This window comes from Meleagris gallopavo, chromosome 11, assembly GCF_905368555.1.
Source record: "Meleagris gallopavo chromosome 11, MGAL_WU_HG_1.1, whole genome shotgun sequence".
Classification (NCBI taxonomy): Eukaryota; Metazoa; Chordata; class Aves; order Galliformes; family Phasianidae; genus Meleagris; species Meleagris gallopavo.
In genome coordinates this window covers 8,741,349-8,764,230 of record NC_139414.1, presented here as the reverse complement: position 1 = coordinate 8,764,230, position 22,882 = coordinate 8,741,349, and the positions used below count along the sequence as shown (strand labels likewise).

Sequence of the window (22,882 nt, the reverse complement as noted above, 5' to 3'; positions counted from 1 at the left end):
ATGACTGAATACTTTTTTATGTAGTTGATGAGCTTACATAAACAGCTCATCAACATCTACAAGATTTACCGTAAGTATCAGTTCAGCAAAAGAGAAGAGAGAAATTAGAACATAACGCAACAACACACAAACAAATTGAAATAATAAAGAAACATTTATTTAAAGGTGTAGATAAAGTGTGGAGCCACAGGATGGAGGGCCCTAGATGTACTGCGACTATGGCAGTGCTGTCAGCCTTTCTTCCTAACTTACACTATGTCGGAGTTTAGGCCATACTTTAAAATAGCTTATTCACCAAAGAGTGATTTTATTGACAATAGCAGGAATGTAGGTCTTCAGGACATATAAATATATAAGAATAAATAATCCAAACATGTTATTTATAATTTTTTTTTTTTTTCCAAACGGCTTATTCAGAAATTACTGAAAATTCATACTTTGACTTTTTGGCATGTTGGCAAGTAAGACTAAGTCATCAAAGTCATTCTCCCCAGAGTTCAGGTAAATATAAGGCATTTCTTAGACGGACCAAGATTTAACTGAAAAAATATATTTTGCTTCAATTTTTCTTAAATCTATTTTCCATTATTTGCCTCAGTAATAGCTTGTTTCCCCTCTTTCTAGCAACAAATGTCAGAGCATGCTGTTTAGACAAAATTGCAGTTATACTACTGAAATGTATTTAGATGTATGTTCCTTGCCTCTAGCAAGTCAGTCCAAGTGCTTTTGCACAAAAACTTATATTATCACCTACTTCTAGTCATTCAAAACTGAACGTTGCAGCTTCTGACCACCTAACAACAATCACTAAATGGGAGATTCCTGAACATATGGTGTACAATCAATGAATATACAGATAATATACTATATCCAAGAATTTAGCCGATGTAATTATTATACTAGATTAGAAAAAAAGGATGCTCACATGATAGACTCCAGCGGAGCAGATCTCCAGAAGAGATTCTTCCCCACTGGGGGTCAGCTCTCAAATGGGTCTAGGAGAGGTGCAGCCAGGCTCCACCCCTTCCTGCAGCACAGGTGAATTGCCTTCACCTGTGCTCCCGTGGCTGACTCATTGCTCGCCTCAGGTGATCAATCTGAATCATGGCCTGAACTTCTGAAGTCCCATACAACATGGTTTTGTTGTTGTTATTGTTGTTGTTTTTCCTATTCTTTTTAAAAATAATTCTTTTTCCAGGCATATCTTACTTCCACATTCAAGTACAAACCTAGTGTCTTTGTCTCACCACTGAAACCTACCTTTGGTCCCTGTGGTCCTGGAGGCCCTTCTGGACCTGGAAAGCCTCTATGACCAGGTGGTCCTGGAACACCAGGGAAGCCTTTTTCACCCTGTAAATGTTAAGAAGTCTTGAAAATATTGCTGATTTCTCTTTTTGATAACTAATTTGTAAGGCATTCATTATTTTTAGTACCTCTGAACTTCTACATTCCTGTCTACTATTGTGGCAGATAGATAACTCTTCCCCATACTGACCTGGGCTCTGCCTAGCCTGCATAATCTCACTAGAGGAACATGCTAATTATGAAGATATCAGAAGACACGAGTATTCAAGTTTTCACAGAGTACAGAATTTAACTGGCAGCATGAAAAGTTTAGGAAAGTAGGTGATACATATTTCTCGTTAATATTTCTTTCCCATGTTTAGTGTCAACAAGAAACACAGATTTGAAATCACCATAGCACTCCTAATTTCTGTTTGGCAAACATAATGACTGCTGCTATACAGCAAGACCAGTTCCAAATCATTAATACCTTTCTTCGTGAAAGCCATGGAAGAATCAGTGAAAGTGAAAATGTAGTAAAACTGTTCAGTTTAAATTACAGCATTTTAACATTTTACTGTGTCTCAAAGATTAAGCCATACAATTATATTTTCATGTCCTTTTCTAAAGGCCAAATCCAAATAACAAAACCATGTGAAGGAAACAAGGAAGACTAAAGTTAGCCAAGTAGAATAAGGGAGGTGAACTTACATCAGGAAGGGCACTCTCAGTTTTTTAGTTAAACATAACAAACATGCAAGTTTTATCCTGGTTAAAATAAAGTACTTCAGGCCTAGGAACTCATAGAAAAGACTTAACTCTTTAGATAGAAGCAGTTTAGCATGATCTCTTTCACTTCTTCTACCCATTCTATGATTCTATGACTTCATTGAAGAGTTAATTATTCAGGACTGTTTATATCACAGTGTGAGATGGAAGAGAGAGGATGGGGTTATCAACTCCTTTGAAGTCTGTTTTCATGCTGTTTTATCAGAGGGGACTTGCACACAAAAAGCATTTGCAATTCTGCTGTGCATAAGTTATGTTACCGGTATCTTACTATTCAATGTACAAGATAGGCTCCAAAAAAAGACTTCAGGATCTGAAAATACCTTGGCTTGTATCTCCACCAATTCTCACCCCTCAAAACCTCACCAGATTTTAAATATCATCTGAATTGTGAATGTATATATACACATATATATAAACACAGAAAATGATCCCAGAATATATAATCACAAATAAAGGATGGAGATGGCATTACAAAGTGTCTATGAGATCCGTATCACAAACAGGAACAGCTTTTTATAACAAATCATTTTTTTCAGTCAGTGCCATCCCAAGGAAGGCAAAAAAGGAAATGTACCAAGATGTGCCACTGGAGGGGGTGTGGTACTATCCCATAGAAAACGAAAGTAATTCTGAAACTACTGCACAACACACTGCAGCGAGCTGTGGGATGCACATCAGCTGCAGAGAAGAAATGTGTGCCTGACCACTCATCTCCATTCTGCACTTGCAGTTTTACCCACATTTTCTTCTTGACATATCAAGATTTTTCAGGTTGGAGAATTTCTTAATGTTGAACGGTTGTGAAAATGAACCAATGAATGTAAACTGTCCTCACCTTCAGCAGTGTTACCTACTAATTGCTCAGTAGATTTAAAAGGGAACTGATGAAGACAAGTTGTGGGTGTTCACTCATTAATATTTCTCTTTTAGTGGGCAGCTTATTATTTTTTCTTACTTTTCACATTTTATTATGAGAGAACTTCTCTCCACTACCAAAACTAAGCTTCCTAGACGTTAAGAATAGCAGTGGTGCAGTATGACATATTTCACACATAATTACAGAAGAGAAGTCAGGAGTGATTCTTTACCATCCAAATGTATAGATCAGTGGGAATGACCACAACTCTAAGTGTATATTGAGATCATGGCGAGTACACATCTGAAACCTATTGTTAAGGTTTAGTATAGCAAACACTGTGTCCCATAGTTACCCTGGACTACAACCATGACTTCTCTAATAATGCCCCTTTCATTGTGAATCAGTTGTTTTTCAAACTACACGAGAGAGTTTGAAAGAATTTTTGGCATTTGTGTAATTCAGGTTTGTCTAAAAGCCACACTGAGCCTCTGCCAAGCAACTATTGGCAACAGGCAGAGTTGCAGTTCTGTTATTTTTGATAGACTTGACACTGTTGTCCTGCTCCTGACAAAGTGTTTGTGGTCAGGACCCAGAAACTCATCTCGGTCTGCAGATTTCTCTGTTTGATACCAGAGTGTGAATCTTCCCGTCAGGAACTGGAAAAGGTGAGGCCAGTGGTGGGTGCAGGTAGGCAAGGTCCAGAGGTAGAAAAAAAGTACAATGAACACAATGCCATTATGAAATTTGCAACAGGAGAGCTGATGCTGCCAGGATAGTGAGAACTGAAAGTATTTGCTAGGAGTTTATAACAGGAACCTAACCAAACATCACACAAAACTGTAAACAAGTATTAATTAATTAATATTAATAAATATAAATTGATTAATAAATATATTTTAAATTCTTAATCAGTGTCCAGAGTTATTTTAACCTGTTTTTTTGTGAGATAATGTATTGCCTTTACAATTCACCATAGACCTCACTGACAGAATACCAGCACAAAATAAACTCACTTGCTGTATCAACTCAACTAATGCATTAAATATAAACTAATCCTAGGAAATATATATTTGCTCTTACCTTATTGCCTTTCACGCTATCACAAAAGCAGGGGCTTTTACCTTTGCATACACAGTTCTGGAAAAAAAAAAAAAGACAAATTATATAATAAAATCATTTTCCTCATCATGTTTCTTGGTGAAGGACAAATGAGAACTTTTTTGTTTGTTTGTTTGTTTTTAAGATAACAACTTAAAAAAAATGTTCATGAAGAGTGGCAACTCCCAACAGAATATTGCTCAGTGCAGTGTTTTGAGACATGTAAGGTTGCTGTTTCCCTTTAAAATTGGGGTGAAGGCCAAGAAGCCGTGCTTGACAAACAATTAACATCAATACAAAGTCTAAAATTCAACAGTTTGGGATCAGAGCACTAAACACCGATGATTCATTTTAAAATTTATAGTAAACTAGTGAAAAAAAAAAAAAAAGACATTCAGTAAGTAACTTGATAGAAAGTATAACTACATCAGCTAGCTCATGTACTCAGTTTGAGCAGGGAGCTCAAGCAGAGTTGCAAAACACATCTGAGATCCCCTGGGGAGTATGAGAAATGTTAACCTCTCTGTGCCCTGTTCCTGCTACAGCTATCATGCAGTCAGGACCTGAGCTAGCCAAGCCCATCTGGGATGACTCTGCAGCAGACTTCTCCATGCTCAGGTGGACATATCCTATCTCAGTGTAGTAAAATAATCTTAATGTAAATTTTTTACATATTAAAACATTGTTAGGATTATTGAAGCTATGTATCTCATACAGAGGTGGAGTATACTGTGTTTATTGTTTTTCTTTGTATACTTAAACCCTTCCCTTTGCTTTTGAAGCTTTTGCTGAATGACTTTTTCAATTGTATCCCTGTAGAAAGAAGGTTATTTTTCAGGTTACCTTCTCATTTTAATATATATATTTATCACAATTACTTATACTATGGTAGAGTTCCAAACAATAGGAAAGTAACAAATATCCTATATCAGTTTTAAGAGTACTTTTACAAGTTGCATAAAATTCAGAAAAAATTGAATAATTGTATTTTTAAAGGGATTAAAGCCTTTAAGATAGAATGATATAAAATTTCTATTTAAATCTTGAAGAAGACTTTGAGTATAAATACACAAGTATAAAGTTACAGACATCTCAAAATGAACTGAAAACAACCTATATGACAATCAACATTCTTGTTTCCTATTCAATGTCAATGCCTTCCAACACCAATAGTTATTTTCTTCAAAACAGTGCATCTTACTGACACATCTGATAAGCAGTATAAAACTGGAACCTGATTAGCGTTCAGCTTACAAAGGGAAGATGTAAACATACAGTATGCAATAAAGGTAGTTCTCAATTGCAGGTCCCACATGTTACTGCTGTACAGAGCTGGTGAGTGACTCAAGCTACCACATTCTTAAGGCTTGCATATGCGAGTTGTAGATTAGCTGCAAAATCTATGAGACCCAATTACTCAGCAAACTCAACTGCTAAAGCAAAGATTTAGCTTATAAATTTAGTAGACGCATCAGCCCAGGAAAGATGCTGCTTACTCAGAAAAAATGCCTGAAATATTCCAAATTCTCCTGACTTATTCAGTACAACCAGGAGCACACTCTTACTGACCACACCGAGCTTTCCTGAAAAATAGACATCACTTTCTATTATTGCAAGTATTGGCTACTTGCTACTATATCTCTATAGACCTCAATGAAGTTGCACCTTATTTCTAATCACATAGGTAATATCAAAAGCAGGTTCATTACAGAACTAATATGCAAAATAGAGTTTTCAGGACGTGGAGAAAAATAAGCAAGGGAAATTATTCTTCCATAATGGATACAATCTGTGGAAAAATAGTATGTATGGATAGCAAAGAAACTTTTTCTTTTAACTTATAATCACAGATCAATCTAAAGTTAAATGCAGGAACATGTAAAAGTTTATGATGCTATATAACTAATCAGTGTTATTTAACTGTTTGAAGAAAAAGAGCCTTTCTTCAAAAAGTGAGAATGCTTAGAATGTGCTTGATTTGCCATTAGCTAGCTTTCAGATCAATTTAGATCTCTTTGTGAACACAGATAACTTTAAACTAAACTGAAAAGACCAAAGATGATTTTACATTACACAGACAGACAGCTGGATAACACTAAACGTTTTGGCATATGATTTTTACATAAGATTGGATTATGCCTTCTGTAAAGGAGCTGTGAACCAAAAAATCATTGCTCACTTACACCACTGATGTTGCCTGGATGTCTCCACAGCCTTATAAGATGCCTGCATCTTCTTTATCAAAGGACCATAACACAACAGTAGTATATAGTCAAGTTATACAATGGAGGCATTTAATATTAGTTATGAAAACATTATTTCTCACAATAAGGACTTTGAAGTAGATGCATTACTGCAGCCACATACTGGCTGCACGTTTTTCAGTTCTGTGACTTGTTGTAATCGACTCAATTTATTTCAAACAAGTAGACAGGAAAATAGAACTAGATTTCCAATCCAAAAATCTAGGCCAAAGAACAAAGCAAAGTCCCTCTACGAACAACAAATCAAATGAATTAAGCAGTGAACCAAAATTTTAAAAAACAATGAACAAACAAAACAAAGACAACAAAACAAAACATGCAGAAAAACACTGTGTTGTTGAGGAAAGGATGATGAGCCAATATTTCTCCTTACATGCAATTCTATAAAGAGATCTAGGATGGCAGAGGAGGCAGTGTTTGTTTTTCTAGACCTGGAGAAGAGTTGAGTAGGTCAGCTATAAAATACATGTACACATTTAAAAAGAAAAAAAAAAAACAACACAAATAAGTAAATCTGCACCAAAAATAGAGATGCAGCAAAGTATGTTGTGGCAAGATCAGGTATCACGTACTATAAGTAGGCTTCAACTGAAGTCTCTATCAAAACCACACAAGATGAGTAATAAAGGCATTCAGATGAAAAGTGAGATGAAATTAAACGTGTTCTGTAGAAATATGGTAATTCTGTTGAAGAAAGGCTTAAATTTGCATTTTGGGCCCAATTGGTCTTTAATTTCATGAATGAACACCTCTGGTTCCAGAGGTAAATCCTGGTTAATGCAAATGAAAGATGACTGTTCAACATGAGGAATTTTAACATGAATTAAGAGCAGTGCAAGTGACATCCTTAATTACACCAGACAGTAAAAATAGCCCAGGTGTCTTTTCTCAAATGAGTAGTGAAGATCTCACTTTCCTTCATTGGTGGCTCTAGCAGCTGATCATGCTCATTATTAAAACTGTAGTCTGATTTTTCATTTAAATGTCATTTTTATTAGTATCTCACTTATCCTGTCATTGGGTTTTTATCTTCTAACTTCAAGGATCTCTAAAGAAGAACTCCACTGAAACCACTGAAACATGAAACCAGGTTTGTTGGACAAGATATATATATATATTTTTCTGAGTGATAATACTTTTTCTTCTCCTTTTCTTTATTTCCCTTTTATTTTTCATTGGCTTTCCCAACTTGTGCTCAATAACAGTATCCTGAGCTGTCTATAATTTTGCAGGTCATCACAATAATTCTTTCTAAGTAGAAATAAATTATCTGCTAGTTTCCAGTTTTCTATTTCTATATTTTCTCTTAGATTTCTTCTTAGATTCTCTTAGATTTAATAGTAATTAAAAATTATGTATCAGCGAGCCAACTCCTTAAAGAGCACTGATTATGAATTTTCAAGACTGCTGACACACAGAGATTCCTCTTGAGCTGTCTCAGTGCAAAGCAATCACTTTACACATTCCAGCTGTGTCTATAAACCACAACTGAGCATACAGAATAATATTGCTTAAATAGTTGATGTTCACATAATGTTTAAAACTACAAAAGACCCATTTCTCTAATGATCTCTACCATGTGTTTTCTGTTACATCTAATAAAAATGGTTGTAAAATATTATGTTTGTAGTAAGTGGGAAATTTTGCTTTAGCAATTATCTGCACAACAGACTTGTGCTGGGGGATATATGCTGCTCAGAGACACAGCACTTTCTGAAGAGCACTATGGCACTAGGTGAAGCTTCTGGCTTGGACACAATCATGTTTTTAACGATTTGTCCTAACCTGCCCAAGTAGACAATCTGAGAACACAGCTGTCTGGAAAAAAGTTCTTACTGGAAAAGCTATATAAGAAAAATCTTTTTTTTCCTGAGTCTAAGATGTGCTCATATTAAGATACTTAGCTAGACTAACACAGTTAGTAATTCTATCTAGGCACGGTTAGTAGATACGTGACCTTGGCAGCGTGTTCCTCGTGCTGTACAAACGTAAATCATCATGTAGTCTACAAGGTTCTGGAGAATGAAGTCCCCTCGCTCCAAAACACTGCTATCAAAACAAAATACCACTCTCACAATTGATATCTGTATACTAAAAGTTTTTCATGCATTCTAAGCATCAAACATGAATTCATTAAAATTATCAAAGACCACGAAGAACTTTGTGTTTTTTTAGTGATTGCTGCACCAGTACAACAAAACCAAATTATTAAGACTTCAATAAGTATGGACAACATAGAACAGAAATAGGAGATGATCAGATGAAGGAAAATATGTCAGTTCCCAAAACCTGAAATATTGTGTAGTCACTTGTGAACTGAAAGGCAGCCAGACATTCCTACCTTAAAAGACTCCTGTTAGCAGCAATGAATGCTATCAGAATTCATAGCATTCTTCCTACCAGATGAATGCCTTGCACCTGAAAAAATTATTTTGTTTTTCACTTTTCATTACAAAGAAATAAAGCTTCCACTTTAATTAATAAACAACTCAATAACATTTTACGCAGGGAGAGCTGACCTCAGGGGATGCTGTGGAAGACAACTGTAACGCCACAGACATTGCTGTTATTAAATAAGCTCCATTAAACACTTGTTTTGGGATCCTTGCACAGGGAGTGCAATACTCCTTCTCAGTATAATGGACCTTAGAATGCTGGGCATGTGCTGCTGTCAGTATGAGGTGCAAAAGGAAGTCCTAAGCATTTATGATCACAGGAAAATAATGTTAATATCATTTCACAAAAGCACTGCTTTGTGTATAATTAATAAATACACAATTTGTGATCAATGAACATCCAACATGCACCTACCTATATTCGATAAGAACCTCTTTACTTTCTGTTCTTAATTTAAAGCTGTCTGGAATTCTTTTGGGAAGGATCTGTTCTTTTATGTAATACAAAGATATGTTCATAATTGCATCTGCAAACCAACTGAAAACTTATGTTAAAACACTATGGATAAACAGGAGATGCTGCTGTAAATTAACAATTAGACAACTTTCTATGATATTATGGGCATGTGTGTATGAAAACTCTTTTCACTTCAGAATTTTTAAACAGTTTTGAAAACTAAATCAGTTTTAAAACAAACAAAAAAAATGTTAAATAAGAACTTTGCTTAATGACATTTTTATACAGTTGGCCAAATACATTCATTATATGTATTCATATTTATCACAAAAAAACAAGCCAACAACAAAAGCTTTACATGGAACAGTGAAACGGATACAAAATTTTCATTACACTTCTGGTATCTTTTGTCTGTGTTTAAGTGGGGTAAATTACGTGTTTGAAAATAAATCACTTAAAATACCTGCAAATTTTCTACTACACTTATCCATTCAGCGTCAAACAAGTAAAACATCATCATTTAGAAGAAAAGGACCACTGAGTTTTTACCAGTCAAAATTTGTGAGCTCAGTGATGACCACTGAGGCCTGTGCTGTAGAAGCTGCCTCAATTACGCAGTGTCTCATTTTGGGTGCAGTTGAAACTGCCAAATTAATCTATGGTGGGTGCATTTTTTTCCTGTCTTGCTTTTGTTCTATGGAGAGGATACAAAATTATTCCCTCTTTAAGTAGAAAGAGTCTCAGCGTTGTTTTTTTTTCTGCTAGAACACAGGAATTTTTTATACTTCCAGTGACCAATATCTTACTTCACAATTTCCATAGAGGGTGATGAGGCCAATCAGAAACTGGAGCTAACTGTTCATATTATACTCAAACTGGTAAAACCTTCCCAGGCAGCCCCATAAATGCCATCCCTATGCTTTTTTGTTTTGTGTTTTTTTTCTTCTGATCTTGAACAGAGCTAAGGGACAACACAAACAAATACTCTTCCTTTCCACAGGGAAAAAAAGATTAGGCAACTCGAGTCACAGAATTTTCTGTGCAGCAAAATCTTAAGAGTGTTTAATAGCTTATTCATCCGTGCTCTTCCTTTCTAAGAGAGAGTGGTCTTAAATGAATAAGCTAATAAATAATTCAGATAATTTAACCAGCTGTTTTTTGCTATTCTACCTTAATATGATCAGTGTTACATCACACACTGTATTTCTTCCCAGCTGTTAAGTGTGGGAATGGTATTCACCATAAATGTTGTCTCCTCAGGCCTGTATATTTGTATATTCATAGAATTCCTGGTGTGCATCTTCTGTTAAGTGGTGCAAATAGCTATGAAAGCAACAGTGGCTTGCTCACAGAAAGCTTTGCACATGCTTTGGTTTTTCCTTTTTAAAAGGCTTTGTGATTACACAGATTTAAAAAAAAAAAAAAAAAAAAACAACCAAGAAAGGTTGCCTTTTCTTGCAGCTTCCTCCAAAACAAATTGTGGAAAAAATGCAGCTTAAAGCCCCAATTAAAAAGCCTTCACTGAACCAAGCCAAATGGAACACCTCTAAACCTGTGAGCCTTGTATTCTACCATAAAACTGCTAAGCTAAAATAGAAGACAAGTAAAGAAAATAAAGCTAAGAATACTCAACAAAATAGAAACTTTTCTGTGCACAAGAGAGGCAAGGCCTGTAAACGGTTAAGAAGAAAAAAGCCTTTTTGTATTTCACCTTCCTCCTAGGCTCCTGTAATCCATGCCAACACACTGAGCCTTCTACTGTTACTTTGTTAGGCAGCAGGGTGAGAATGTGACAGTAAAACAGATGACCGGACATCCCATACTAGCTGCCCTTAATAGCAAAGTATTTTGTTTCACAGACCTGTTATGATAAACCAGCTCTAGGTATTGCTGAACAGATCACTAGCAAAGACCTCAAAATAAAATGCTGTTACTTCTATTAGAAATACAAAACAATGAAGAAAGAAACAGTGTTTATCTGCTAACTTTGATCATTTTAATATTATTCACTCAGCAATATAACTTGAATTATACAGTTTTGTTTGAATGTGCATTTACTTTGCAGATTTGTTAGAAAAAGCAACATTAAGTGTTAGCAGTTCATGTTTCACAGGTGTTTTACAAGGAAACCCTATTGGGGTTCAGCATCTTTCAACTGCGTGCTGCAGCATACAGCTCTAACTGCACACTTTTCTTGGCCACCAGAGCAAGCTCACACGTGGCGTAAGTGAGCAGAACTCCACCAGTTTTGATGCACTAACATGAAGGCAACTGTGCCAATTTATGCTAACCCTGATCCTGGCCCAGTGAGAAAAACAGCTCAGCAGCACCCTGACACTGGCCTGCTTCTCTACGGAGATGATGGCTGCATAACAACTTATTACTCAAGCAATCAGGATCAGAATAGGCTAGTATAAATTAGGCCCAATTATCGAAGTAACACCTCCATTGACTTCAGACTTGGGATCATATGAACCAAGTCAAAGAGAGCACTTCACAAAGAACTTGTTTTTCTAACATGCTCAGTGAACTTTCTTTTGTATATTCAGGTGCCTGTCTTCCCCTCTCAGCTGCTCCGTGCAACAGAGAGCCTGGGTGCTTCCAGAGGAGGCAGAAAAGGAACATTCTCACTGTGACACTGCTTTGTCCTTCTAGCATTTTGATCCCTGGCTACACAAAGTCAGTCAGCCTGCATCCCATTCTTAGCAGGCTTAGAGATGCTCATGTCTGAGCTAGAACCTTGTATTGATCACTCCCAGAGCCATACATTAAGACCTATTTCTGACAGTAATAAAGTTTGCATATAATTAGGAAACCAATCAAACAAACAGATAAAAAACATTGCAAGAAGAAGAAAAGCTTACAAGTATTTGCCTGTGAATTCTATCCATGGAAAAAGAAATTAATTGTGTAATATACACATTGTGCCTACTCACAGGTTGCAAACAAAAGGGAGAAAAAGGATGGAAAAAAGATCTTCTCAAGCTTTGTAGTCACTAAATTTGCTATCCCTCCTCCTTTGCAACGATGGAAAAAAAATGCAAAGAATAATGATTGCTGTAAGTACAAAATACACAATACTTGACTTCATCCTGTGAGCTAATACAATAATTGTGTTACGACAAAAATACAGGTAATGTGAGGTGATGAGCATCTTACAATCAAGAATCTTGTTCAAGTAGAAACCTTCTTTTCTCCTGAACGACATGGTGTTATCACAGAAATGAACGATGCCACTAAGAAGCAGCACTGATTCAGAATTAATTACTTTGACCAATGTATTTTTCTTATTAGTGTCATTTGAAACAGCAAATTTCAGGGAACACTGCTTAGATTTATGTTTCATTTCAAGATATTCATCACTCTAAAACATGAAAGAAAAGCATGAATGGTATCAACAGAGAGAATTGGATTATACACTTCTATCAAGATAGTACCAGCTTCAGCTGCTGTTAAAATGAAATAGTGGAAAATAAAATCTCTTCATTTTTTTTCTGAGAGGAATAAAATATATTAGAGGAATTAGAAAGATCTTGTTGCCTGAGTAAAAAATGATTTTATTTTCTCCTATTATTCTGAAGTATTTATAAGAACAGTGGGAAAATCCGAAGGATTATAACATCAGTAGTTGGAGTGAAGGAATACATTAAATAAGCTGAAAGCCTTTGACATGGGAAGATGCTACTTCTGCTGAGTTTTCAGAAGATGTGATTAGAGCATGCCAGTGGCCAGGAATGCAGATAATAATACTCCCTACTATGTGCCAGAAAATTCAAGCTGCTAAGGACAGGGAAGTCATGATTGTGAAGACCAAAATTCGACATATAAACAGCAGCAGGCACAAATTAATAATTTTATTTCTTGTATTTGGGAATAAATTACATATTGAGCTATTAAAAAACATACACTAAAAATTTGCCTATATTAAAACATCTTACAACATATGCACGCAGCAAAAACAATGATTACTTGTCAGATATCAATTTATTTTTGTATGAATGTGTAGCACAATTTTAAAACATAAACACTCTTTCTTTGTAATGGGCACTCTCTTCCAGGTGCAGTGATTTATTCAGTTACTATAATAAATCACTTTATGTCAGTTAACATTATCCATAAACTAGGAGGTCAAATGAAGCTGCTTGTTTTAAAATATTAATTTCCTCCATCATCTAGAAAAAAAAAAATTCTTAGAACAGAATTTTCCCTCTGAAAATATCAGCATTTTCGGCCCAAAAAACCCAACTCAGAAACTGTGACAGCTGAATTATAAACTGATCTCGGTAATCTGTTATAAATCTAGTTTTAACTGATCTTAGACAACATCTGAAATCCCCTGTCAGGGCATCACTGAATCAGTACCTTGCGGTCAAGCTTTGCTTAAACAGCAAAACTGGTAGAAACCTTGAAGTGCAGACACTTCTTACCATCCCATATCCAGCCCTTAAGACAGAAGCGTAAACAAGGATCTGCTTATGACAGTGTTCCAGAAAGCTGGGAGCTTCATGATTTACCCTTGGCAAAAAGGCTGAAAGACTGGCAAATAATAATACTGTGCTTGCTAGAAAGTGGTGAAGTGCTTTATGGAGAAATATGTGGTCTCTGCTCAGTACACCTCCTTTTCCCTTCCCTTGTAGAAAAAAAAAAACAACATAGATCTATGTAGCCAGAATAAAAGCTTAGAGAAAGTGTGTGCTGTGGGAGGAGTCCATGGTATGCAGCCTATGCTCTTACGAGCCATTCAGAAGCGTATATGATGATATTCATGTCCTAGGAGCAATTAGGGTCATGAGAGGTACCAGCAAAGGAGGAGAATGGAATCAAGAAGAGCAAAGTAGGTGAAAGACAGAGAGATGTTGAGTTTATTCATCTTGCTTTCTATGCAGACCCGAAAAAACTTTGCACAAAATTAGTAATTTACTGAAATGGCAAACAGATCCAGTACCTCTGTTCTACATAAGAACCAAGAGGTATTTTAATTCCTTCATAAACAAAACAATTGGATCATTGTTAAATGACTAAACTTGTCTGAGAGTGAATTACAGAGCGCCATGAAAGAACACATGATAACGAGGTGCTTGTTCTGTTTCTAGAGCCTTACCCACACTAAGTGGATGGAATAGCTGCAATATCTTAAAAGAAATATCATTACTAATTACTTTGCTTTGGTTTATCTTTACAGCAGAAGCAACAATAGCAGCAACTGAGTAGATGATCTGAATGTTTTCTTATAAAGGTGACTGACAGTGTTTCCACATGCAATAAGAACATGCAGGGAGAAACCAATACTGTTGACAGTGGTTTGGCAAAGCAGAACTTGAACTTTTCTGAAACCAGCAGATTTTTGGAGGACATCTACCAGAAATGCCACACTGCCCTGTTTGCCCTATAGCTAATTGCTCGGCTCCGGTTGGCAACAGCTATCTAAGTGTTACAGCCAAATAGAGGAGAAAGGCTCAGCAAGGACTGAAGGAAGACAAACGGACCGACAGTGATGCACGTGCATCAGAGCCGAGCGACAAACCGCGCTGCAAGGCGAGTTTGCAGCAAAGCAGCAGCAGGTGCTGCAGACGGAAGGCGCTGCCTCGCGGTTCCCTCGGGGCCGCCCCACCCACACAGCGCCCCGCACCGCGCCGCGCGGAGCCCCGGGGAGCGCCGCAGGGAGCCCTCGGGCGGCGGGGAGGGAAGGGGCGAGCCGGGCTGCGGCTCCGGCTCCGGGAGAACCGCTGCCGAGCGCCCGTGCACGAACCGCGACCGAGCGCCGTACGAGGTAACGGTACCGGGGGCGATGCTCAGATGCGCCGCACACGGGCGAAACGCGCCTCGCGCGGCTGCGGTGCATCATTTCACAGCGCAACACGTTCGCGCGTCTCCCTCGCGACCGCTACTGCCGCGATGCCGAGGGGCACCGCTCTGCTCCGCGGGAGCTCGCGCCGCCGCCCCGTCGCGCGCACTCACCTCAGCCGCGGCGCGGCCCGGCCACGGCAGGGCGAGCAGCAGCAGCAGCGCCAGGCGCTGTGGGAAGCCCCCGCCCGCCATCCCGCTGCTCGCGCGGCGTCCCGCGGAGCTCGGCCCCGCACCCGAACTCTGCCCCCGGCCCGCCCGCGGCTTTTGGCCCCGGGGCTGCCGCCTCGCACCCTCCTCGCCGCTCCCGGCTCCCCGGGGTGGGGACAGGCACAGGGCTGGTCGGGGCGGGGCCGTTCGGGCCGCCCCTCTCCTCCCCCCCCTCCGCGTGTCTCCTGCCTGGGGCACCGCGGGCAGCCGTCGTCCGTCCGTCCGTCCGCCCTGAGCGGGCGCAGCGCGAGCGAGGAGCCCGGGGCTTTCCCGCCTGGAACCGAGGTGAGCGGCTGAGGGGCAGCCCCTGGCGGCACTACCTGAGGCCGTCCCGCCTGGCCGCGGCACCCGCAGGCAGGGCACGCCGCGGGGCAGCGCAGGCGGCCCGGGGTACCGCTCCTCGTCTCCTCTCCTCGCCTCGGTGCCGTGGCGCCGCCGTGTCAGCGGGCGCGGGACCGCCCGGAGGGGGGTCGCCGTAGCGCCCCGGAGGGGAGGGCAGGTGGCAGCGGGGCAGGAGCGCGGCCGGAGGGGAAAGCGCGAAGGGGAGCGGCGGCACCGTGGACTGAGCGCCGCGCCCGGGCGCTGCCCCGGCTGCTGCCGCTGCCCTGCGGGAACGTTCGCCCTCCGACGGCGCTGCCGCCTTCATCCGTGAGGAAGTGCTGTCGATGAGGCGTCTAAGGAGAGAAAGCGCCTTCCGCTGCATAGACGTGAGCCGGTGAGAGTGCTTCTTCCCGGGCTTTCTCGCACAGTGATGAAAGGTTTTCTCGATTGAAATGTGATTTGTAGAGTGTCGGCAAGATGGAAACTTTACCATATTTTTAATTTTGACAAAAATGCTGCGTGTCCAATGTGGCATCTTACCTGAGTGCTGTTCAGAGATAGTGAACCAGAGAAGAGCTGGCAAGGCCACAGCCATCATACTTAGTTGTAGCGTTCTTGAGTGCTGCATCAGAGGCCTCAAAAAGCACTACAAGTGATACATAAAAACCTCACTATATAACAATAGGTACATAAAGTCGATTAGGACTACTGGTGTGATAGAAATCCAGAGTCTTCCAGGAGCACAAAGCGGCCCCTGAGTTCTGTATAACAGCTGCTTGTGTGGGCATGAGGGCAGCAGAACCAGATCTCCGTTCAGAGAAGGTACTGTCAGCCTCTATGAAGTCTGCCATGAAAGCCAGTTACTGGAGCTGCTTCTCCCAAGAGTTTGAGATTGGCAGCAGAAATGTGTCTCTGGAGGAACAGAGCAGAATGTCAGAGACCTTGTGCATCACAGCCATGCAGTCACCTTCATTCTCAAATCCCAAGCATCAGTGAGAGCAAGCTGGCAGGTATAGAGAAACTGAGGGGAAAAAATAAAATGTTTTGCAAGCCAGATAGGTGGTGACCACACTGAGAAAATCGTATCTCAGGGAAGGAATTAGTAAATTTTCCCATTTTATATGTGACATTACTAAACTTGTCAACTGTGCTATGCTTTTCATGCAGGAATACTATATGAAAATAGGTAAAAAAAAGAAAGAAAAAGTCATAAGGATAAAAATGTGGCCTGGAGTTGTTCGTAAGCCAAAGGCACCTCCACTTTACAGATACCTGAATATATCACTTTACATTTAATCTGGTATTAGTCAGAAAAGGTAGCATAGATTCTCACAGAAGTGAGAAGATGTGATGTTGTCTGGGACAGAAAGGTCACGGGGAAGCAAATGAGAGGCAAAAAAGTATTGGAAGAAACAGAAGTAGAAGAAAGCAGAAAAAAACGTTATGAAAAGAAATACATAAATATATGCAGAGGATCTAGTGAATGAATTTTCACTATAATACGAAGCTATTGAATCAGTTTATAAATGGTGAAAATCCATGTGGAAACTTCTGAAAAATAAGCTTTCAAGCAAAAATGGAAAATGCACACAAGGGAGCTGAGGTGATATCAGAGTCCATCACTATAAAATTGTCTTCCTTCTTGGTTGTTTTCTGGAGACTAAAAATCACATTACATTACAGTACAAGCTTTCTCTACTTTCCCCTGCCCCAGGTTTTTGAAAATTAGGTGAGTTGGGTTTTGGTGACAATTGCATATCACTTTGGGGCTCCAGTTGGAAAACTGGAGCGCAGAAAGAGAGTAAGAATTTAGCAGATGAATGGAGAGCTGCTCAGTACATGTAGAGTGTAACCTTGCAGCACGGACTGGTTGCCTTAGGCTGTTCATTCATTAGTTAGCGCCTGGTTGTTTACAAAGTCTCTTCTTCATACTGTGGGATGTGGATATACTGTGCATACACATAGGAGTCAGTATTATCCACAGATTAGTTCTAGTTAGAAAGCTGTTACACTGAATTATAGAAAGCAAGAAAGTAATGTTTCAGTATCTGCACACTCTACTTTTACAGAGAAAATACAGCTATTGAGCAGCTAAAAGAGAGCAGCCTCTTGGCTGCAGGTTCAGATCCTTGTTTCCTTCTCAGTAACTGATTGCCTTTCCTTACTCAGGAAACTTCTCCAAAGGAAGTGATTCCTTGTCTATTTAGGCAGTGTTCAATATCCTCAAAATTAACCTTCCCAGATTTAGAAGACAGCTCTGAAAAAAGACTGAAAATCGGTGGCACCATAGGAAAAGCCCAGCCTCTCACATATAGATGCCTACACAAATGCCTACTCCAGCCCAATTTGCAGAAGATACTGCTAAATCTGGTCATGAAAGTACAGACACAATATATATATACTTTTGAAGTTCATTAGTTCCTTTCTGTGGAAACGTGTCACATCTTATTTCTAAAGTCTTTAGAAGAATCAGTGGGTATGACTGTTTTTTTAAAAATAATTATGCAGAATGCTTTTTGTTCATTACTGTGGAAGACATTTTTTTTCTGGAATAAAATCCTGTACCCTTCTCTTGTTGATCTGTACATAGATCACTCGAAAATAAATGGATAGCTGATAAAAAGGTTGCTTGTAAAGGGACAGTATAATGTAGTGACAGTATAAAGCTGTGCATTATGGTGTATTTAAATAGGTAACACATTTTGGTTTTCCAGTAATTTTTCATGTAAAATTGGATATCATATATCTATATCTATATCTGAAACAGGTTTGGAGGAGAAAACAGCAACAGGATGGAGTGGTATCTATAGACCATCCACACGCAGAAGAAAAGAGAAGAGCTGCTGGTTTGTTTATAAAACAGAGAAAAAAAGTGCTGCATGTCCATCAATCAGTGTAAATGGCGTTAACAAAGGATTCATTTGAACGAATTAAGTGGCTTATCAGAACTGCCTGGTAAGTTTTACAGATCACTAAAATCTTTAACTAGAGTCGCTAAGATACATTCTTAGCTTCAATTGAACAGTTAAATGATCCTCTAGTCTGTCATAAATTCGATAAGCATATCAGGTAATTTATTATATTAGATTTTTATTTGTCTGTAAATTGAGAGCAGTTAAATTTCAGATACTATGCTATTTAAACAGTAGAAAACAGGAAATCTAATTCTGAATCTGTTTGAAGAGGAAAGATGTTTCTATAATCAAGTAATTATACTATTTGTAGAAGTGAAAGTAATGTCAAACTCATACCTGAATGCCTGCCCCAGAATCATTTTACATCATTTATTCATCCCTATATGTTAATACTCAGGCCCATGGATCCAAAAGGAATAAATTACATAGGATGCACATCCTTTAAAAATATACATTTACTAAATAATCACCCCAACCATGTGTATACACTTCCTATTTTTAGAGGTAATGTTTTTGTGAAGGTTGGATATTGGAAGTTTAGTTGTAAACTAGCTTTCTCCTTCTCTTAAATCAGGTGGCTGCTGATTGTTTTTTCAGCACAAGAAATTGATGGGGTAAGTGACAATTTGTATTTAAACAGTTGGTAAATAAGCTGGTATAGTTAAAAGGATATCATATACACCAAAATGACCTACAGCTCTGTGGGAAAATGGTGATGTTTCTTTCAGTATTTCTGCAATTCCCTCCTTTCGATTTCTCAGCTTAACTATTTTGTGATTTTCTCCTTTTATTCTCCTACATTCTAACTTTGGCATCTTTAAATGCTTTTTAAAAGCTATAATGTGCTGATTCTGTATCCTTTCCCATCAAGTCACTTTAGTGGCCTATGTTGTCAGAATAATAGAATAGTTTGGGTTGGAAGGGATTTTAAAGACCATCCAGTTCCAACCCCATGCCATTTGCAGGGTTGCCACAGCCTCATCCAACCTGGCCTTGAATGCTTCCGGGCATGGGGCATCCACAGCTTTTCTGAGCAGATGGTTCCAGTGCCTTACCACTCTCTGAGTAAAGAATTTCTGCCTGAGATCTTGCCTAAATTTTCCCTCTTTTTAAGAGCTGCTCTCCCCTCTTGTTTATAAGCGCTCTTCAAGTATTGGAAGGCTACAACAAGGTTTCCCCAGAGCCTTCTCTTCTCCAAGCTAAACAAGCCCACCTCCCTCAGTGTCTTCCTAAGAGAGGTGCTCCAGACTTTTGATAATCTTCACAGCCCTATAGCATGTATCGTGCTTATTCTGTATGTTACAGCTGACCTCTGTCCATCTGTACTTTCCACCTCTTTGAAGTAAAAACTTTACATATAATACAGTCTTAATATCTCCCATATTTTCCTCTCAGTACTGTTCCCTGTATTTACCTCATCTTTGTAACGCCCTCAGTAAAACTTTTTTGAGTCCCCCCTCTTTGTTTCCTGCAAATAAATATTAAAAACTTTACTTGCATTGTTTTTTTTTTCTAGTCACCCTTTGTTGGTTTAAACGTTAAGATAGAGTTATTTTTTTAAAAATAGAACAAAGGGAAACAGCTTATATGTTATTAGAAATTTGCATTCCGTTGACATTCCAGTGGAGTCAAGTTGTTAAGAACTAGGTTAAAGACTAGCATGAAGTAGATTGGTAATTTCATGGGAAGTTGTTTGTGAAAGAGAAACAGCCTGTGAGAGAGGCTATCATACCGCCTTGTCCTGAGGCTTGGGAGTACCAGATATTCTAAAAATATTGTAGAAAAAAAGGAACAGAATTTTTCCTTGTTATCTAGTATTTACCAGTGTTTTCTCCTTGAAAAATAGAAGTACAAACCTATTGTGTTCTGTTGATCATTAAAATGAATCACAAAATGCTTTTGACCTTAATAAAAGAGAAATCCAAACTAAGCAAATATTTTTCACATTATCACTGTTTACTTGTTTACCTAAGTTGTTTTTAAATCTTGTAAGTCCTTGCCATCCTATTCAAAGCCACACTCACCACTTATATACTTAATTTTATTGAATTTGTGACCTAATAAAGATTCTAACCACTTGAGTAAGTTTGTAAGTAAGTGCATGTGGTATGTATAATTGGCATATATTTAATATTATACATTGGGAAATGTAAAAGAATGATAAAAATCTTCAGTTATGACCATAAATCTAATGACATTACATTTTGTGTTACTTTAATTTCTCCTAAAATATGCTATTTTCTTCATTTCAATTTGATGAAAAGGAAGTCTCTTCCTTTGGTGCCAAGAAGACAACAACGGAAGGTTTTGATACAAGAACTAAGTAAACTAATGATATATAAAGCATAATAATACGGTGTACATAGTACTGTTTTTCACTTCATAGACAAAAATTAAATAAAGTTGTTGCATGGATTGTATTCAGCCTGTTTTGCCTTCTATTGTGTAATTTTAGTTAAGTAGTCTCATAATGGGATAGTTTATAAATTTAAAATTGTTACAAATTAAAATTATGACAGTTGAAATATTTTTAAATGCAGCCTACTTACTTAGTTGTATTTAGCTTCAATATTTAGTACTGCCCAACATAGATTGTAGGTAATATCTTTCACCTTGTACAGCAGTAGTATTAAACTTTTGCTTATTGTTTTTACTTTGCCAGCATGTTTGTGCTAATGAGAGGTACAAGAACTTCAGGAGGATTTTATATGTAATACTGACTTATGTATTTTATTACTCAAACATTGGGAAAGGTTCCTATGATACTTACAGACAAGTGTAACTTGTGGATTACCTCTGAAGATGGTGAGGCATCACCATTTGTCAGTCTTCCAACAAGAAAAATTTCAAAGATCTGCTGCTTCTTTCATAACTAACATGAAGTGTTAGAAATGATCAGATGTGGATCACTTGCTTCTGGTATTAACATCCCTCTGAGACTTTCACCTTGCCCAGTGACTTCTGAATATAAAACAAGCTTGTTGTATAAGAAAACTTTTTAGGCTCTAGTAGTGTTTTGCAGTGCCAGACCTTACCTCAAACATCAATTATGTAACTGCTGTATGTTTGTCATGGTCTTTCAGCCAGCCATCTGGCCACATCCTGAATGCAGGAGTGCATGTCTTCAGCCCTGTGGTCCCAGAGTTACCCTCTGCCAGAACAGAGGGTGTATAAAAGTCTAATATAGACCCAACTATACCTGTACATCTATTTTTCTTTCCAAATGAAGCCAAAGAATTCAGGATGCAGCACAGACTAATGCTTTGTCCCTAACTATAGCATGTATGGGAATTATGCTTGCTTAAGTGAAGCAGTAGGTACACCAGCTTAAGTGTGGGTGTCATTCCTCTAATTTAACAAATCTTCTGCAAAATCAAAAGGATCCTTGCTTTTCTGCCTTAAGTTGAAGAGCTACACTTTATTCTGATGTTTATTGTCAAGATTCTTCTACAGCAGGATATTGCCAGTGGGTATAACAGAATATACAGCAGCAGCCAAATTTTTTGCCTTTAAATTGTCTAATTGGACAATATGTGTACAAATCAAAAGCTTTATCACTTATTTAAATAAGAATAAATAGTAGATTCTTATTTTTAGTAACATTTTAACAGAATCCACACATTTTTTTCTGTTCTTTAGAGCTGGACAGGCTAACTTAAACAGCAATTTCTTCCTAGTATTTCACCCTTTTAGAAAAACCCAAGCATTAAAAAAAAAAAAAAAAAAAAAAAGTTTAAAATAAAGTGCTATGTCATATAATAAAATGATTACTGTCAGTTGTATGTTAATAAATTCATAACCTTTTAATTTTCAGGGAGGATATGCATATATTGACCCATGTGGGGGACAGGACTGTTCAGTTTGTCGGTGCTTTCCAGAAAAAGGATCAAGAGTAAGTGATAAATAGAACTAATGAGAACTGCTGTTGCAAATACTGTTCATTTTGTGCGTGTTACTATTCTGAAATCATTATGGCTGGTGATCATAAACAAGTCTGAATACAGCAAGCTAGCAAAATTCTATCACTGGTATGAAGTACAACTGTCATTGAAAGAAGAATCTGAACAGCTTTGATTCCAACCAAGTTTGTAAGAATCTTGTTGCCTTTTTATTTTGGTAAGAATTCTTTGAGATCCTCCTGGTAATTAGACAAAGGACATTCTTTAGATGTGTTAAGTTTAGAAATCTGTGCTTGTTTTCTCCTAAGAACTTGGTTAAAAGAGAATGCCTCTGCCGTTTGCTGGTTTTGTGGGAAATTGTTTCTTATTTTGGTTAGGTGATTCTGAAAAAAAAAGCTTGCAGGGTTTTTATTTTATTAACTTAATGCACTGTGTATAAAAAAATCTGAATTGTCTTTGCTTTATAAATAATCAGCATATAAATAAATAAAAATAAAATGAAGTCTAGGCATCTTCGTATTGTACATTAAAATTAGTAACTTG

The 22,882-nt window shown here is 38.2% G+C and overlaps 2 protein-coding genes across 5 annotated transcripts in view; one reads left to right on the top strand and one right to left on the bottom strand.

Annotated features, from left to right (window-relative positions):
* The window catches only part of COL4A3 (collagen type IV alpha 3 chain), a 60,294-nt gene extending 45,011 nt beyond the window's left edge, over positions 1-15,283 (bottom strand). The window contains exons 1-3 of one of the 2 annotated variants that reach the window (XM_085233361.1): positions 15,109-15,283; positions 4,016-4,072; positions 1,261-1,350 (exon numbers count right to left, since the gene is read on the bottom strand). In XM_085233361.1, coding sequence (XP_085089487.1) covers positions 1,261-1,350; positions 4,016-4,072; positions 15,109-15,189 — 228 coding nt within the window. In that variant the 5' untranslated portion in view covers positions 15,190-15,283. The remainder of the gene's footprint in view (positions 1-1,260; positions 1,351-4,015; positions 4,073-15,108) is intronic. The other variant, XM_085233360.1, reaches the window with a different exon arrangement.
* The window catches only part of COL4A4 (collagen type IV alpha 4 chain), a 64,996-nt gene continuing 56,922 nt past the window's right edge, over positions 14,809-22,882 (top strand). The window contains exons 1-4 of one of the 3 annotated variants that reach the window (XM_085233363.1): positions 14,809-14,920; positions 18,293-18,480; positions 19,015-19,054; positions 22,255-22,332. In XM_085233363.1, the coding sequence (XP_085089489.1) occupies positions 18,425-18,480; positions 19,015-19,054; positions 22,255-22,332 (174 nt within the window). In that variant the 5' untranslated portion in view covers positions 14,809-14,920; positions 18,293-18,424. Of the gene's footprint in view, positions 14,921-15,352; positions 15,490-15,829; positions 15,920-18,292; positions 18,481-19,014; positions 19,055-22,254; positions 22,333-22,882 lie in introns of those variants that run through there. The other 2 variants (XM_085233362.1, XM_031555108.2) reach the window with 2 other exon arrangements.